The 20400-nt window shown below is 40.1% G+C and overlaps 1 protein-coding gene across 2 annotated transcripts in view; it reads left to right on the forward strand.

The window, feature by feature from the left end:
* The window catches only part of LOC124115107 (islet cell autoantigen 1-like), a 353911-nt gene that overhangs the window by 319561 nt on the left and 13950 nt on the right, over nt 1–20400 (forward strand). For both annotated transcript variants that reach the window (XM_046475926.2, XM_046475927.2), the window contains one exon: nt 3878–4144. In XM_046475926.2, coding sequence (XP_046331882.1) covers nt 3878–4144 — 267 coding nt within the window. The remainder of the gene's footprint in view (nt 1–3877; nt 4145–20400) is intronic.

Below are 20400 nucleotides of genomic sequence, written 5' to 3' on the forward strand. Positions count from 1 at the left end.
AATACTGTAAATCGAGAAATTAATGCGTCTCCAAAAGAATGCGACCGCGGTCCCGCTGAAATTGTGGTGATGTACAAACTTCCTAGAAAACGCCAACAAGAACAGGAAACTCCAGTTTACTTTGTGACCACTGAAGACACCTTTGATGTCATCAAGAGGGTACATGTTGCTACTGGCCATGGTGGTAGAGACAAGATGGTCAAGGAAGTCAACAAAAAATATGCAAACGTCACACAAAATTCCCTACTCTCTACAAGTCTATGTGTATTGAGTGCCAGCGAAAGCGTAAGAGGTCAACAACAAAAGGGACTGCAGTTAAACCTATTGTTACCAAAGACTTCAGCTGCCGAGCCCAGGTAGATCTAATAGATATGCAGTCAATGAGACAAGGGAATTTCAAGTGGATTATGGTGTACCAAGATCATCTTACTAAGTTCTGTGTGCTGAGACCACTTACCCCCAAACGTGCTTCTGAAGTCGCATATCAGTTACTGGACATTGTCCTATTACTTGGGGCTCCTAGCCCCAGCTGAGTTACAATGGATCTGAGTTTACTGCCAAAGTTATCAGTGAATTGAGGCAGCTGTGGCCTGATCTTGTGATTGTCCATGGCAAGCCTTTAACATCAGGGCTCCATATAAGAGTCTCAAAAGTAATTTCAGGAATATATCTAAAAAATTTGATGTTAAATCAGGGAATATGACTGTATATTACCTGAAAATTTTAGGGATTGTGTTCGGGGGCGGCAGCGTTATGGTATGGGGTGGGATTACAGCAAGACAGAGGACCCGTTTGATAGTGGTAGAGGGAAATCTCAATGGACAGCGCTATCGCGACGAGATCATCAGCCCTGTTCTACTGTTTTTGCGTCGTCATGGCCCAGGCATTACCTTTCAACATGACAACACCCGGCCACATATTGCCCGACTTGTTCAGGAATCTCTTGTGCGACGCCAGGGCCCACTTGCACAAAGCGATCTTAGCCCTAAGACTATTGTAAGCCTATGTTAAAGTATGGGAGCTACGATCATCTTAGCGCTAAGATCGCTTTGTGCAAGTGGGCCCTGGTCTATTCCATGAGTGAGTGAGTGAGTATGGTTTTACACCGCTTTTAGCAATATTCCAGCAATATCACGGCGGGGGACACCAGAAATGGGCTTCACACATTGTACCCATGTCGGGATTCGAACCCTGTACACAAACAGCAGATTAGAGACCCTGATGTTAGATGCATAGGTGTCAGCAAACACATTGATGATTGCGGAAACGGGAAATTTACCATTTTTCCGTTTTATAAATTGTTTACAAGTAACAAGCAGCTGAGACTGGAAAAAGAACAAATGTTTATCCAATTGATGAAACCGAAATTGAACTCTAGAATGTATTAAAGCTCTGCACGCTAACGTCGAACCCATTCGACAGAGGTGTCCATCCCCGTGCATCTGATGTCGAACCCATTCGACAGGCGAAATGCATAACAACACCCCAAAATAAAACTCGCCATATCTATTTACCAAGAAGGCTTTGCGTAACATTTAAATTACGTATGACATGCATAAATCCTCAGCTTGCTCAATATCAAAACGTTCTGTCATTTATTTACTTCAAAAAGAAAATATCGCAAGTTAAAAATGTTTCGGCCAAACTTCTCGGCACACAACTACCAGAAACGGCCATTGTTGACTTTTGGCACTTCACGTTGAGCGGCATGCAGTCCGATATTTTCTTTATAATTTCATCATTTTTCCTATTCGATCATAATTTTTTGTTTGCTGACGAAAGGAAAACACTCATGTTCCTTAATTTCTAAAAATTAGCAACTTTCGGTGTAACTAATTGTAAACAAAAACAATCTGAATCGTAACATCATCGATTGGATGAAACAATCGGAAATGTTACACTGTTACTTTACAAATACTGTATATTTTAATTCAAATGTCTCTCTACAATTGTTAAATTACTTGGTGTCGTCGCTGGAGTGTGTAAATACATTATGACGTGACAGTTGTAATTTATGACGTCATCATAAGTATGACATGATATTATAAGTCATTGTCAGTTACACTGAAGAGCTGTCATGAGACAGCGAAAGTACTATGTCTGAAACTGATATAAAGAAGATGATGGACTAACGTGGACTTTATTATTTCATTATATATTACATGTACACCGAGTGAACATTTACCTCATTTTTGTATATATATATATATATATATATATAATTATTATTATAATTATTATTATAACTGCCAAACTTTGACTCATTGAAAGTCAAATTTGTTGTAGTTTGACTATTATTTGTCAACATAAAGTTTTCGCGAGCACAACAGTGATTGGTCAAATTGTTCCATACGTAAAAAAAATATCTGGAAATAGCAATCAGCAGTCCCAAAGGGCAATGCTTATGGCCATTATTTTATTTCAAATATATGTGGTAAAACGGCAACTAAAATAACAAGATATTGAATTATGAAATTCCTGATAAAATAATAGTTTCAGATACAATTCTTCTGATTATTGTATCGAAATTCTTTTTTACCCAAGTTTATTTTTGGGTATTTTTTAACCTAATCACCTGTAGATTCCGAGGATATGTGTGTACAGCTGATTGCAGCTTAGTTTACAGGACAATACACGCGGCAGTCTTACTCTCTGCATATGAAACAATGCCTAGCAGAAGAGGAAATACAATTTGAACAGTAAATCATCATGTCTTAATCTATATATATACCGGTATCTCAAATTTCAAATTTGTATAGAGCAAGTTTAATTGTTATCACCTGTTCATTTACGTGAATTCGCTGAAGGAATCCAACTGGGAATTAAATCTCATCAGTTTATTTGTCACTTTATTTGCATTAACAGGCTTCTTAGGGAAATTCTTCATGAATTTTTGTAAACCAAGGTTTACCCCACGCTGCATCCGGGCTAGTGGTACATCAAGAGCATTATGTGAAGGAATCACTGTAACCTTATATTGTCCTTTTTGATAAATCCAATAAAATCATTATATCATTGAATTTTCTGTCCCTTTTGACACTAATGTGATTGACAAGATTCAGGAAAACATGGCAAATATGCGGACCTCACTTTCGGAATGTCTCGCTTGCATCCCAAGTACAAAGTTTTCCAACTCCCCATTGTTCTCGGTGCCTAAGGTTTGGTATCTCCCAATCTGTTGACTGACATTGGGAGAGTACCAGCATTTGGTGCCAGGAATACAGCCCTTCTGACAATCTGTGTAATGCAGAAGGCTACAGTTTTGGGGAGCCTTCACATTCTCTGAAAAAGTTCTGGGTGAGTTTGACTAGACAGCCCTTCCAAGTCCCCTTTGCTGTCTTGGCTGTGTGTTGATGGGGCAAGGGCCTTGAGCTGAAAAACAACAAAAACAACAACATGATAATTATAACAGGCTTGCCAAAAACAAAAGGGCTGTCAGAGATACTGGCTCAAAATCCTCAAAATAATGATTACAATAGTGCTCTTTTCAGCTTACTACCTCCGAGAGTTGAAGGTCGGGTGTTTAATCAAGATATGGTACTTGTACTTTCTGGTACTTGCTGTTTTTTATGCTGCCTGGCATTCGGCATTAGAATAAAAAGAGTACTGGTCGGCACGGAGTCAGTGTACTGTGTCTGAGTGGGGTACCATGGTAAACTGCGGTATGCCTAGCGTTGAATAATTGGCACTAGTCCAGGCTAGTACAAGCATTCAGACTCATACACATCACTATGTAAGTGCAATAATCTTAAATGTGTTGTAAACCCCATTTCACCTCACCTCGTCTCACCTCACCTCATCCTGTGGAGATTAGCCAAGCACAATTGACACACCTTAACATCAAAATCTTCTCCTTATTAGTTATTTGTTATTGCAGGCCCCCAAGACTTGTTGTCAGAAGATTTTGAGCAAAGTGATGTTGAGAAAGATGACATGACCCTCCTCAATGAAATCCTCAATGCTCCATCAACAGGAGAAGATGAATTTGCCCAAGAGTGGCAAGCAGTATTTGGTTCCAATCCACTCCATGCCTCACCAGCCATGGTGCCAGCTGAGCCGGATCACTCCAAGACACCAGCAGAGTTCATGCCCTCAAGTCTTCTGGACATCTCCTCCCACATGTCAGGCCTTGCACTCACATCAGGTAAGGATATTTAGTGTGTGGATGCATTCTTACATGGTCAACCCTCATGAAAAAAATTGGCTCAATTGCATAAAAAATCATGACCTGAGGCCGCACTATAAATACATCAGCGATTCGAACTTTTTCACATGCATGACTTTTACGCCATGAGAGCTATTCTCAAAAGTATTAGTTTCAGAATAAAAATATTTGGTGTGTGGATGCATTCTTACATGGTCGACCCTCATGAAAAAAGTTGGCGCAATTGCATAAAAAAATCATGACTTGAGGCCGAACTATAAATACATCAGCGATTCGAACTTTTTCACATGCATGACTTTTACGCCATTAAAGCTATTCTCAAAAGTCACCAAGCTGTTCCTCACATAGGGAATAGAGGGTCAGGATGACAAACGGGATGCTGAGCATGTTACTGGAGACTGGAGCATGTAACTTTAATCCAGATTAAACAAGGTTGTTAGATGTTGATTATGACCTTGAAGACAAATGCTCCTCTCCAGAACGGGTCTTTGATTATTTGTTTTCACTGATATATCATGTGTTATCCCTCTGCAATGTCATGCATCTGTTGTTTAGTTCACAAAGTCCTTAAACTGTTAAGCAATATCTTCGTTTCCCGATTCGTCAATTTCCAAGTTCTTGGTGTTTGTACATGAATTTGTTTGGAATCATAGATACCAGAGATATATGACTAGTCATTATTCCTCTGTCAGCAAATTTCAGCAAGATATGAGGTCATTCAAAACAGGGAATCACAAATTGTTTGAGAACTTAAATGATTAAACAACACCAACTATTCTATGCATTTGATACTATGTTTTTTATGCAAAATAACTAGTTTGGCAGATGCTCACCCATTCAGTGGTATGTCACTGAATCAAGGTGAGCCTCAGTACCGTGGTACTGTGGTCTTCTACCCATCAGAATAAGTAGTCATCATTTAATGAAAGTTGAAGTTACAAACCTGACAAATCTGAACTTTCATAGAGTTGCAGAGTGCCAAAAAATAATGTATGGCATAATCTTTCGTGTCTTCCTGAGTTACATATATTTGTATTATGTTAAACACTGCAGGGATCGAAATTAAAATTTATTTCAAGTGTGCCAATTGGCACAGTTATGCCAAATTAAGTGTGCCATCACATTTTTAGGTGTGCCATCACAGTTTTAGGTGTGCCAGGAAATACATGATTGGCTTCTAAACTGTTTTAATGGTTACTCATAATTCAAATACACGTCAAGTGACTGTCATAGTGTTTATTTAAGTCAAATTATACTTAGAATGAATGATTAATCAGAAAATTCAAACACCCATCACTCAAGTTACCCATTTCCGGTTACTCGTTGCCTTGGAAACTTGAAAAAATGGTTGATCAGTTACAGTCAGTTGTAGCTGTTCTGTGTCCATGGGGTGTGGTCCCTCTTCTGGTAACCCCCCTGTATGTACTGTACTGAGCCACAGTCATCAACCTCGACAGTGTCTGGGACTTCAGCTTGTAAAAACATCTTTGCTACTACATGTTATACATCATTTGAAAGGTCTAATCCTACTGTTTATACATATGAAAGTTATGTTTATTACATTATTTGATTAATGCATTTACAACTAAATTAAGTGTGCTGTAAATAAAAAAATCTAAGCTAACACATTCATAACGTCCAGATTGAGGACCAAAGAAGCGAAAATTTGACTATTTTCAGCAAATATAAGATTTCATAAAATCCACGTACCTATTTGGTTTTGTATTTTTATTCTTTATGTAATTAGAATTTTTTTTTTTTAAAAGAATTATAAATAATATCTGTCATCATCATTTTCCGATAACAGCGGCTGTCCACTCAGTAGCATGAAGAAATATCTCGGTTTTCGAAGCTTCGTATGAATAACACGTGCCATGTGACATGTGACACACGATTATCTACAAAGCTTATTTTGTCATCTGCATGATAGTAATCTCGCCTTGAGTCTTTATGTTATGGTAACTTGTGATTTTATTGGTTTCTAATGACGCTTTCTTGCCGAAATCTGCAACACGATTCGTTAAATTTGAGCTCGAGACCTAAGGCAGGCAATCATATTACAGCAATGGTACCGTCCTCGAGTACGATGAATTTTTTTTGTTAAATCGTGTTATTCTGAAAATTTTAAGCAGGAAATCGAGATCTATATTAAAAATATGAAACTTTGTGGATGTATTGTGCAAGGTTACGAGCTGTGACAAAGATTTTTCATGCATATATTTTGGCATTAAACATTGTGTCCGTGCGGAGAAATCGAAGCGACAAAAGCCGAGATGTCATTTGACTCACATTACATGAGATTGCATGAAAAGATGGAAATGATAAATTAGATGTAAGTTTGACAACGTTTACATATATTTTTGTTGATTTTATTTATTATTTTGTATAATATATTTAAAGATTGGATTGACAAGTTCTTATTTTGCTCTTTGACATATTCGATGTGGACCCATTGTCGAAGTGTGTGTCCGAGAATTATATTTTCAATAACATTGCGGGAAATAGATCGAGTAGTAGTATAGGTAATGATGGTTCTGGACCACTTCCACTGGAGCAAGATTCATATACCTATACTGCTACTACAGATGGAATTTTTTATGCCAAAATGATTATGCGATTCAATGATAGTCATAAGTAGTATTAAAAGAAACATCAATATTAATTAATGATGAATAAAATTTACTATAGCCCACGAGGATATTGGAAAGGTGTAGGAGCTATAAAAAAATTAGCCACCGCGGCTAAGGTATCTAAAGATGTGGCCAAGGATTGGTTAAAGAAACAAGCGATGTGGCAGATATATTTACCGGCACCGCGTTATATACCGAGGAAAAAGTTTGATATTTTTACAACGAATGAAGTTCCTCAGGCTGACCTCTTGTTTCTTCCCCACGATAAGGTAAAACGCAAAACGTATAAATACGCTTTAACAGTAGGGGATGTGGCTAGTCGATACAAAGAGGCTGAGCCATTAACCTCGAAAGATTCAACAGAAGTAGCTAATGCACTGAGCCGCATATATAAACGCGGACCACTAAAATGGCCTAAGCTTTTTCAAGTAGATCCCTGTCGTGAATTTATGGGATCGGTAACTAAACTGTTAACAAAGCACGATGTCGAAATCAGGCGTGGTGAAAGAGATGCCCACCGCAGTCAAGCTATCGTCGAAAGATTTAACAGGACATTAGCGGAACGTTTGTTTGGCTATCAGTATGGGATTTAAATGAAATCCGAGCGATTGAGATCAACCGAATGGGTGACACGTTTATCAGCCGTTGTATCAGCGCTGAATGATGAAGTTACGAGATTAATAGGGAAGAAACCATCCGATGCTATTAAAATGAAATCCGTGACTTCCGAATCTTCAGCACCGAGGAGAGGCAAAGAACGAAAACTTCCGGATAGAGTAAGGGTAAGATATTTATACCAGCCTGGTGAACTCGAAGGAGGCCTACGTCGCGCAACCGATCCCATATGGTCCCTTAAGACATATAACATAAGTCGATTGGTTATGAAAGAAAGAGAGCCTATTCTTTATTATCTTCAAGATGGACCGGGTAGGGCATTTGTACGAGAAGAGTTGTTCATAGTTCCCGACGGTACGGTATTACCACCATAACCATAAGCATAGGTAGTTACACCATCCTTATCAATCCATCTCTTTGTATCTAAGGGGGATAATGATGTCTTGTTCATTCTTAATCCATATATCCTATGATTGTAACTTCTTAAAGAGTTCATCTCGTGTTTGAACGTTCTACCGTTGAATAATGATTCTTTATACTGTTCGTGTTTGATATGCTTTTTTACAACATACTTCTTAACGCCCTTAGCTTTTCTTATCTCCCCATTATCGGACTTCTTTATAGAATACATCTTAGGTCTTAATCCGACATACTCCGCTATAGGGGTCCCAGCACATTCATCCTTCATCTTACCTAACACCTATTTATTTACTACGCTGTGCAGTGGATTATCTTTAGGGTAATCGCTCGTGTCGTACATATCTATTTTTTCCGCCATATCTTTATACACATCCTCGGTTTGTATTTCCATCAACAAAGAATCTGTGTCGGTATATAACACCTCGCATCTATCGCCGTATTGCTTCTTAAGTTTGTTGTAATAAAAGTCATACATTAAGTGTTTTGACAAGTCGAGAATACTCATACCGACGTACACCGGTCTGTTGAATTTTATATTACTCTTCTGCATGTGCAACGCGGCTAAGTCGTTATCGAATATCTTGCTTCTGTTAAAAGCCGGACTGGCTATAAGTTTCCTGAGTCTTTCTTCCTCATTAGATCTGACTAATTTAACATCAACACGCTTCCTTAGATTCTCCATAGTTTTACCAAATACTGAGTTATTCATGAGCTTATACAGATTCTTTTCAAAATCGCTGGTAGCTATCTTTCTTAAATCTGTGTTCAACCTTATATAGGGCTCCATGCATCCAAGGGCTTTGATCAAACTTAGAACTCTGTGTATTTTCTTAAGTTTCATACCTAACGATAGATACAACTGGAGATTTCTATGGTGAACTATATATTTTGTTTTATCCATCAAATTTGGTACGAGTTTTTCTACGTTAGCTAACCTACTATTACCCATCAAGGAGCGTTGATATTCCGAAATCCAATCTTTATTAACCATTAATCTTTCGGGAGCTAGCGGATAACTGTTATGATCTTTATGTAACGAACTTGGATATTCCAAGTCAACTTCTAGTATGTACCCTTTATTCGCATCATTCACATTGATATCATTATCATCGACCTACTCAAAACCACCCGTGGGTGAAGGTTGACTCATAGCCCATCCGTACAAATTGTTAGCGTCGAGATATAATATGTGCGTGTCGGGTTTACTCGGATCGTATCCTTTCACTAATGTATTATTAGCCTTAGAATACCTTTTCGCTGCCATCGATATACCACCTCTTAATCCTTTCTCAATAAACAAGTGCATATCGTAATTGGTGAGTAATTTTAGTTCTACACCGGTCTTCGTCAACAATGCATCCCACGATAGTCTGGGACTGGAATAGTACCATGCCGGGTCCAAGCCGTATTGTTTTAAACATGTTTTCTAAATATCTCGAATATATCGGCGAGTAACAGTACATCGGTTTTTAAGTAGAGATCGCGATAATCGCCTAAATTCTTACAACCTAATTTATCCCAGACCGTCAGAGCGTGTTCATAATCGCCATCGGTTATTTTAGATTCTGTTAAGTTACTATAGAATGATTCAAGGGGTGGTAATTCAGTTTCTTCGAATCTAGACCAATCATCCATATATTCGTAAGGATATACACCTTTTCTCAACAACAAATGACGAGTTATCTTATCGGTATATTGATTTGTTATCGCAAAGTCATCGGGATTGTTCGCATTAGCTAAATTGTCCAAGGAAGATAACAGAAACTGTACGGAGTCTATGAATCTAAGCCCATTACTTTGCTTTATTCTGAATTTCCCATCCTTGTCCGTATAATGTATAGGTTTAGTCAACGAGAACGATATGTATTTTTCCATATTATTACGAATGCACGTTAAACCGCCGTCGGTCTTTGAGATAGCTTGCATATTGAGATGTGAATCGTATCCTCTAAGGTTATGAAACACAACGGGGATGGGTATTGTTTGAGAGTTCATTTTTAGTTTCAAGTTACACTCATTATGCGCGGCTCCCCGATAATTACCCGTGACGTGGCAATGATCTCTTACGGAATCCCCATCCAGGGGTTTATTACAAACGTGACAACTCGTTGACTTCTTTTGGGCCCTCCAATCATCCCTCGTCATACACATGGGTTTCTTACACGATAATTTTTCCCTGATTATTCTCTCTTCATTTTGTAGATATTCTAGGAACTTCCCCGCTGCATCGGGACCTCTGTAAATAACGGGCTGGTTTGTTTTCCCATCATACCTTACAACTATATATCCAAACCCACAAGGAATATGTTCTTGAGTTTTGTACGTAAAACTATCTTGATTGCTTAGGTTGGTATTTTCTATGGGTTTGATAAGTGCTTCGAAGTCGGCATAAATTACGTACGGTACTGGCATTTGATTACAATAATGTTCAAATTTTAATATATTTTTTCCCTCTTTAGGCATATCGATCCTGATAGCGGTCTGTCCAACACCTCTACAGTCTTCTTTATGCGCTTCTAATAGATCTTGTCTGCTGTACCCATGTAGGCATCTTTAGCAGAAATATTTCTTTCTAGCATGTTTTGTTTGATCGTATAATAGCCTGTTTAAACTCTTTATCCATGTATAATGATATTTTCCATCTTTTTCTATCAAAATGAATTGATTCTAGGGATATGTTCCGGAGCGGAGCTTATCCTGTGTACAACAATTCCTTTAAAATGTCCGAAAACATTTATAGCTAAATTATTTTGCTTTTCCACCTTATCAATTTTTGATATTGGTGTAGGTTCGTCTATACCATCGAAGTTGAGTCCATCGTTTTGGGGATAGCTAGAAGGTCTATCCGGATGCTTGTCTACGGGGAACAATGCAGATCTTATCATCATTCTTAAACAGTCATCGGATTTATTTTTTACGTTAATTGTGGCTTTTTTCTTCTTATAATACGGGGGTAAATCTATATAAGAACCACCTTTGAAGGGCATATAATTTGCTATATCTAAATATAAACTATCGATTTTATCCACACCCCAACGCGAACCTCTATAAGTCCAACTTTCTAAAGTTTCCTGTATCCTCTGAATTGATGTATCTAATGATGCGTTTATAGTATCGGATTTGGTTATAACTTCTTGATTGCTTCAGAAATATGGTTCGGTATATTCGGTGCTATCGTCTGTGTTACTTTTACTCAATAACATTTTAATCGTCAGCTGGTATTTTATACTATACTATAAATCATCTAACTCCTCGTTAATTTTACTCCATATGATGGGCTTAATATCGTTAACATCCATGTTGGAATTAATATCCATCTTCCAACCTCTTAGATATTTACCAACGCCGGCGGATATGGGTACAAATATTAATTCTTGTTGTTTATTCTCAACATTATTATTATTATGTTCAACATCATTATTATCTAGTAAAACGATCAATTCAGCTCTTCTCATTCGAGAATAACCTCTCAGCCCACTGTTTCTCGCTCGAGCTTTGAGTTCTCTAACAGTCTGGGGTCTGTTGTATTCCAAACCGAGTAAGGTAATCAATTCAGCTTTTCTCATTCGAGAATATCCACGTAGACCACTTTGCTTTGCCATAGCCTTAAACTCTCTGACAAAAACCATTGTGGTTGAATGGTATATGCAAAATGGTTCATATGTCTAATTGGTTGTTTTCATATATCTAAATACGTATTCTCCCCAACCTATTCCTCTCATTGATGTAATCTCTCTTCCTAGCATAAATAATCTGGTTCCTGACCCTATCAGCACCGTGTTCCTTACATAAACAATAACGACCTTTGACCCCTATCCCGCATACAGAACACTTATAGTTATGTTTCCGCGCCTGATGTAATAATTGTGTATGCCGCAGTAAATATCAACACAGCGTCGGTTACATAGAGTCTTCTTACCCATGAGTGTAAATCTGCAATTATTCATGGTTTATACATCTATCATATCATTTGTCTAAATGCAAATCACATCTACACTATTGAGATATTGATTAGGCAGTCAGCCAACGCTATTTATAGATTAGCTAACTAGGTCATGGGTTTATGTGTAGCCACAGCTGTCACTCTGACTTATGCGTAATTGTATAGCTGAAAATCAATACAGCAGTCAATCCCAACATGATAAATTTTACCTCGCAGTTCTTTTGTTCCTCTGACGGTGTATAAAACTGACTCATTGTTGGTCTTGGTATTGGGTCAAGTTTTTTCCCATAAACGAGGAAGTATTCGTGCATGGCAGATTCAACAACCTTAAACGTTTCACTCTGACTTTTAGTATTTTCTCATTCACATGTGGTGCAATCTGTGTTTGTGGTGCATTCACATCCTCATTCACTCGTTGTTTCGCAGTCTGTTGTGCATCCTCGTTCACAATCTGTGGTGTCTGTTGTGATTGTGTTTCCGCAATCTGTTGAGTCTCCATTTATATTATTAAGTGGGCATGTATGTTTAAATTGACAATACCTAGCCGTTATTAAAGCTGTGGTGAGTGGAGCTAAGAACATTCCGTATCTATGATAAAACTCACAGCTCACTTATGCGATGTTCTGCCGGGATAGGTAGAAACGTACTAGCTATGACTGCGTATAGTTGTAATATAGCCGACCCTATCGTTTTAGTTATGGTAGTCATGGTAGCTCCCAGTCTAGACTCGTAACGCGAGTACAGTTTTTTAATTTCTTCGTCGGTCATGTTATCAATTTTTTCGATGGTATAATTTTCCCCCAAATATTGAGAACATTTTCCACCGGCTACCAAAGCCGCGAGTCTTTCTCTATGTTTATCTAAAGATTTATCTATAACTACTTCAGCATCAGATTCTTTGAGCATTTGTTCGATAAGTTCGTCGCATTCCATAATGTAATACCTAAGGAGATATTTAAGTCTAACATAATCTAATATGGCATATCCAATACATCCCGTAATAATGAACTGTTGCGAAAGAATGAGGATTTCGAACCACATTTTATGTCATATTAACTGCTAATGTTCAATTTGCTACATTTTGCCACATTTTGCTACATTTTTGCTTGATTTGCTATAATTTTGCTACATTTTGCTAAGCAATTGCATAAGCAGCTGGTTGATTGGTTTTTAATACGAGTTTACAGTGCTTCCTGGCCGCTAACAGTTTTCTGACTTTATCTCGTTCGAGCTTGGTATAAATAACATCATTTTCGCGTACACATTCCTCGAATGAATCTCGATCTTAGCAATGAAAGAGTGCTACCCATTTGGTCTGCTCTCTCAGATCTTTCAGGACAGAGTTGTATTTTTAAGTAAGTACCCAAACGCTATGCTGAGTATGCCGTCCGGAGAATGCTAAATACGAAAGCATATCTTTCTTTTTGTGAGTTCTTTACTCGCGCTGCAGTCGTCTATTACGAAAAGGGTTGATTCTCCTTTGTATTTTTCGTGACATACTCGTAAACAGTCTTGTAAACGATCGACTCTGTGTACCCCGTCGTCATTCATTACCCAATCTCTCGATAGGTAAGTTTTATTAACGCTTATAGTCGGGCACAGAATAATAATATGATCGAAAACGTCCCTATAATGACTTTGTAAAATATCTAGAATAAAAGCTGTTTTTCCACAGCCCCTTTGCCCACATATGATAGCGCAGTGCGGATCTTTAGGTAAAAGATTATTAATAGATTGCTTGCACAAATCTCTCATTCTGTATATTAAGTTGCGCATCCATAATCACGTACAAATATATGTTTAATTTACCAGCTGATTCCTGGAGCTTCCTTATCTGTATAGTGACACCCTCGCTAGCATTTTCTATTCTCCTCCCACTGCCGTGTAATTGGTCATTGTCCGTTGTTCGCATGTCGAGCCATAGCGCGTTCTTCGTGGTGAGGTATTCACCCATCGATACACCCCCGAGAGACAGATCTATCACGACCACGTTAACTTCCGGGCTTCGTTTTATAGAAGGAAGTTTTTTAATCTCATCCCTGTGGTGATACGCTAGCATTCCTTGGCTATATAGTTGATTAGGAACGCCCTCAATAGTCAATTCTACTTTTGTAATCTTGGGATTGTAGAACTTCTCGGTATTTCTTTTAAACGCATCGGAGGGGTCCTTGAACAACATTAAAATAACCTTCAACGATCTCGTGGGGACGTTTAGATTGATATTCCACATCGTATCTTTTTTGTTCCGGGAGATCTTTCGATGTCGCAGCACGCGATCGTACAAAATGGCTAAACTTCCAGTATAATGATTACGAATTTGTCTGGCTAATTTGGGATCCGTTATCATATCGTACTCCAGCGAGATATTGTCAATGGAATAGCTAGCATCTTCACCAGCTCTGATTACTCTGCCGTAGTCATTAAAAGTGAGTTTGTATTCTAACCTATCGCCTAGGGATGCTTGATAAAAAGGCATGTGGGAATCTAGTAATTCAAAGTCTAGGGGAATATAGAATCGGTTACCTAATGCGTCGGCAACGGCGAGATCTTTTACGACGGTATTATCACCATTTTCAGGGCCCACGCGCAGTCTCAATGTGTTCCGATTACAAATACCTTGGTACTGTAAGTTTTCCCGCTAACAGTTTTCCATGTAACAATAGTATACATCGCTATCGTCGATACTCAAAACCTCATTACCGCTAATTTTAATAGCGATTTTCTTACCGATAGCACGACCTATGTTCTGAAAGGGCTCCCTGTTAACGTCGGTAGAATTCAAATTAATCGTAAATGCTAGTCAGACAGTTCCCGGAACTAACACATCGTGTGTGCCGAGATTAGGAAAGAGAACCAAAAGCGTTTGATTCTGATCGATGGTACTAGGGTTATTAGTTATAGTTACAGACTGACGAATTACTTTGACCCCTAATGGATCTCGAAGTCTACATTGTGGGTTTAACTTGCGTCCGTATTGCGAAGACATTGTTATATTGAAATTATATAACCATATGTTTAATATAAAAATGACTGATTTTGATCTAGATGACTTTGATGACTTTGAAAACCCGTATCCAATCGAAGAGGGTACTGATGAAACCAGCTTTATGAATCTTAATGATGAACTTTTACAATCAACCGTCAATGATTATTACGATAACTTTAAAGATGTTAGTCCTATTGTTCGTGACTATTCAAAGTTTACGGTAGATGATAAAGGAATATTGCGACTGCGTGACGCTCCGGATATTGATCTTATGCATTCTCGTACTCGTAAGCCCCTAGCCCTGTCTACGATAGCCGCTAAACACGGCATCAACACTGTTTGTGATAAATTAGGTTTTGTGGACTACTCACGACTTTCCACGAAGACTACTAAGGTTCTTCGAACTGTGCGGGATGAACTCGGTAACACAGATAATTTGGAGGCTTCCTCGATGGTGGCCTCGAACAGACTCGGAGAAATCTTGGATACCTATTACGATAATTCCACATTACAGTTACCACATTGAGAGTTCAGTATTAGGGAATTAAGAGGTCTTGACGAGGCAATGCGAACAATGCGGGGAGAACTCATCAATAATACAGCCAAGCTATCCGAAATCATCAAGCATATAGCTTACTAGAAAACAAAACTCGAACAGGCGGGAGATGAGTTTTCATCGATAAATTAAGTGTGCCAAAGGGGCACGCAGGTAAGGAATTCACCGTGCCATTACAGTTTTAGGTGTGCCCTCGGCACGATGGCACTAATAATTTCGAACCCTGCACTGGAAACAGTTAACTAATTGTATACTGTATATATTTTTTACTTTTCCTTCATTACTCCTTAATGCATATCACTGCTTGTTCTTGACAGAGAAAAGAGCTGTGTGAAGGTCTTTGCTTGAAGAAGTTGTTCCAACTAGCTGAGAGGCCATTCCTATCATGCAGCTCCCACGTGACCAAAGGAATTGACGTCACGGATCCTCACATTACTCTTGTCACTTGCTGAGAGAAGACCTGTTTTTGATCTGTAGCATAAACTTGTTCAAACCCTTACGTGTTTTGCTTCTTGAGTTAATGTTCATTGTGCTTGTGTTTTGCACACGGTTTGTATCTTGTGAAACATTGCATGTTTTAACATGTGCATAACTTTTGTACACCTGCTGGCGTTTTCTTCAGAAAGAAAACTATGGTAAACCCAGGTGTCTTGTTGTTTCAAGTAGCCATCTTGAATATTTTACATGGCCAGTTATTAACTGGCTTGTGTTCTATATTCTTCTTGCTTTGTACCCCACCATTGACGTACCCTCGCAAGTATTTTGTCTTCGTTTTGTATGTTGTCTTACCTTTGTCGTAATAATTGTTTTATAAATCCACGCAGTGGGATAAACAAATTATAGCATACATAATCGGGAGGGGGCGCATAGTGATTTTACACTGTTTCATTGCAGATATATCATGCTCTCATGCTCAAAGTGCCGGCGTAATATGTTGGCGTGGGATTCCCACCCCCTGTGCCTTATTTGTTCATCTAAATGTTCCCAGGTGCCTATACAGATAGCGCCTATCCTTAAACAGCGCCTATACAGACACCAGTGCCTCGTCGGAGGCCTTTACAGACGCCTTTACAGACGCCTTCTGTGTAAAGCTGCAGGGAGCAGCGATCATGTTCATTATCTCAGCGAGTGCATGTTCCTTCCAGATCATGACCGGAGATACATGGTCAAAGCAAGACAAATTGCCAGTATACTTGATGACCCTGCTGACGATGCTAGTGATACAGTTGAAAATGTGTGTGCAGTGCCATCTACTGAACCTGTCTCCACTCTTCGTGTGCAAGTCCGTCAGTCGCCCTATATGTACTGTTTCTGTGGCCACCAGACGGCACAGGTCACTGTAGATAGTGGAGCTACTGGTAATATGATCCACCTCTCAACAGCAACAGGCTTCGGCGCTGACATCAAGACTAGCTCTCAGTCAGCCCATCAGGCAGATGGCTCTTCCCCACTGAAGGTCGTTGGAGAGACAAGAATCCTTCTCACACGCGACAACAAGGAGTTCGATTTTAATGGTCTTGTGGTGGAAAACCTGGATGTAGAAGTCCTTGCAGGCATACCATTTATGGAGGTCAAAAATGTGGCAGTACGCCCTGCAAAACATCAGATCATACTTGGTGATGGTACGACATACACATACCGAAACAACTGGTTACAAACATACTATGAGACAACCTTGTGTACTCAGAGCCCCAGACACTTCTACTACCATATGGCCTGGAGACTTTATTGAGGTACCGGTTCCCGAAAGCTTTGCTCCTGCGGATTTCACATTTGCCATAGAATCCCACATAGATACCAGACCTAGGCGCTCTACCTTGTCATCCACTTGGCCAGAATTAGGAATTATCTCAAGCGTCTCAGGCAAAATCATGATCCCAAATCTGTCCGACACTCCACAAATGCTCAAGAAACACGAGCACTTTTGCCAGATTCGCCAAGTTTTTCTACCTGACTGCGACCCTGATTATGATGTTGAGCCGGCACATCTGCTACCACCAACTATGTCCCCTCAAATTAAGGACATTGGTTTCTCATCCACTGTTTGTGGAGACCCAGACAATATCCTCCCGCAAGATACCAAATCTCAGTTTGAGTTACTACTTACTACCAACATATCGATGGCTATAATGGTGCTTCAGGCCCCTTTCAAGCATTTGTTAACATGGGACCTGTACAACCTCCACAACGGAAGGGTCATGTCCCGCAATACTCACGAGATAAACTTTCTGAGCTCCAACAAAAGTTCGACGAACTTGAGCAGATGGGTGTGGTTACAGATTGGTGACCGCCTTCTCTGATGTAGGACGATACAGTAAGCCACAACCTTCTCTCATGCCTGATGTCGATTCTACTCTAAGACAGATTGCCAAGTGGAAGTATATTATAACCACAGATTTAACCAATGCCTTTTATCAGATTCCTCTGTCCAAGGAATCGATGAAATACTGCGGTGTAGTGACCCCGTTCAGTGGTGTGAGAGTATATGCCAGGTCTGCAATGGGAATGCCGGGCTCTGAAACTGCGTTGGAGGAGCTCATGTGCACGTACTAGGGGATCTTTTAGAGGAAGGGGTGATTGCTAAGCTTGCTGACGACCTTTATTGTGGTGCTGATGGCCCAGATGACTTACTTGGTCATTGGAGACGCGTACTTGAAGCTCTCAAACACAACAATCTCAGATTATCTCCTAACAAGACAGTCATTGCTCCCAGGACAACAACCATCCTAGGATGGCAATGGCACCAAGGATCCATTCAGGCAAGTCAACACCGCATATCAACTCTGGCTTCTTGTTCACCTCCGGAAACAGTGACTGGCTTACGGTCATTTATAGGAGCTTACAAGGTCTTGTCCCGTGTAATACCTGGTTGTTCCACACTCCTTGCCCCACTTGATGCTGAAGTGGGCGGTCCCTTTCAATTGCTATCGCTACCAAGCATTTCAGTCCTTTCATAATCCAGTCAAAACACAAAGCATTTATCCTTACCAACGTGTTTTGGCATTTGAGAAGTTATTCCCTAGGGAGTTCTCTGCTAGTCCTCGGGTGTCTACCTTCTTATCGACAGTTAGCCGCTCCCAAGCAACGATACAACACCTCGCTGGTTCTGCAAATGTTCCATCCGATTTTGCAAGCAGAAATGCACCAGAATGTGACAATCCCTCTTGCCAAATCTGCTCCTTCATTGAGCGCACAGAAAGCTCTGTTGTTCGACAACTGTCTATAGAGGACATCATGAATGAAACTACCCGCCTTCCTTTCACAAGCAGGTCTGCTTGGCGTTCCTTGCAAGAGGAGTGCCAGGATCTTCGACGAACACATGCTCATCTTCTCCAAAGTACCCGACCATCCAAGAAGGTAACAAACTTCTGGGATGTCAAACGATACCTAAATGCAGCAACCATCTCCAAAGATGGATTGCTTGTTGTCCGAAAATCTGAGCCACTCGGTTCACCAAGAGAGTGCATTGTTGTCCCAAGACAAGTATTAGACGGAGTCCTGACTGCCCTACACAAACAACTGGATCATCCATCTGCACACCAACTCAAACAAGTATGCCATAGATACTACCTTGACAGATCCATAAACAGTGTCTCAAAATCTTGTCACCGGTGCGCCTCCTTGCGTAAGACACCTCATGTTGTTGTAGACCAAAGCACCAGTGATCCACCTGAAACTGTTGGGTTTGCATTTGCGTCAGATGTTATGCGCAGGGAACGACAACTCATCCTCGTTCTACGTGAATGTGTCACATCCTACACTGTGGCATGCATCATTACCGATGAGCGTGGCGCCACCCTGTGTAAGGCATTGATTCGTCTTTGCATTGAATTCCGTCCACTTGATGGTCCTCACGCTGTTATCCTCACTGACCCAGCTCCAGGCTTTAGCAGTCTAGTCACTGATGAACGTCTCCAGCAACATAGAATTACCCTAGAAATAGGCAGAGTGAAGAATGTGAACAAGAACCCAGTTGCTGAAAAGGCCATACAAGAATTAGAGGACGAGCTTGTGCGCCAAGACCCTGTACGGGGCTCCACTACACCAACAGCTCTTGCCATCGCTGTCGCCCGCCTAAACACACGCATTCGTTCACAAGGCCTGTCTTCTCGAGAGATGTGGACCCAGAGAGACCAATTCACAAACTGTCAGTTGCCTCTGTCCGACAAGCAGTTGATCACAGAGCAACATGTTAATCACCAAAAAAAACACGGTCACAGTGAAAAATCCAAGGCTCCTCGGAGTCATCGACCTGTTATTGATCAAATTGAGATTGGCGACCTGGTGTACCTTCATAACGATCGCAATAAAACATGTGCACGGAATCGTTACCTAGTAGTCGCCAAAGATGGCCTCTGGTGCAATGTCCGCAAGTTCGTTGGGACCCAACTGCGGAACACTTCATACTGAGTTAAGCTCTCAGACTGTTTTAAAGTCCCCCTTTGGAACAAGACAAGTGTGCATGAAGAGAACAGTGAGGACACATCTGACATCGATGATGACCCACCTGAGACACTTCACCAGACACTCCGCACATTCCTCTGGAAATATCTACTCCTCCTCTGCTACCGCCATGTTTGATGACAATCACCCAACCGACATCAGTTCCGTGTTGGATCAATCTGACCCCCTATTTGACCCAGGTATACAGTCATCTTCAACTTCAAGGCCATCGCGTCAACGTCAACGACCAAAGCGATTTGATGAATATGTTTTTGACTTTTGAAGTATTGTGTTTGTTTATTAAATGTTATGTTTGTGAGGGGCAGAATAATCCCCATCGACCAGAGGGCAGTCTACCCTATGATGGTTTACTTACCAATTGGTTTCATGGTTAACCAGAATTTGGATCTTTATTACATCATTGTTTACTCACCAAGTTGTTTTTCACGCCTATTTCCTTCATTATGGTTTGTTAAGATAACTTTTATCATGAAGAAAATAAAGACAGTCACGCCAACGCAGGTTTGCTTGGCATGTATTAAAGTAAGCAGAGTTAGCTCCCCTTGGTAGCTCGCCTGTCTTGGGAGGCTTGCTTGGTTTTCGCAGTTCGTTTCGAGTGTTGCCAATAAATATCATCAAGTG

The sequence above is a fragment of the Haliotis rufescens genome, unplaced genomic scaffold (assembly GCF_023055435.1).
Source record: "Haliotis rufescens isolate VD_foot unplaced genomic scaffold, xgHalRufe1.0.p SCAF_4, whole genome shotgun sequence".
NCBI classification, from domain to species: Eukaryota; Metazoa; Mollusca; class Gastropoda; order Lepetellida; family Haliotidae; genus Haliotis; species Haliotis rufescens.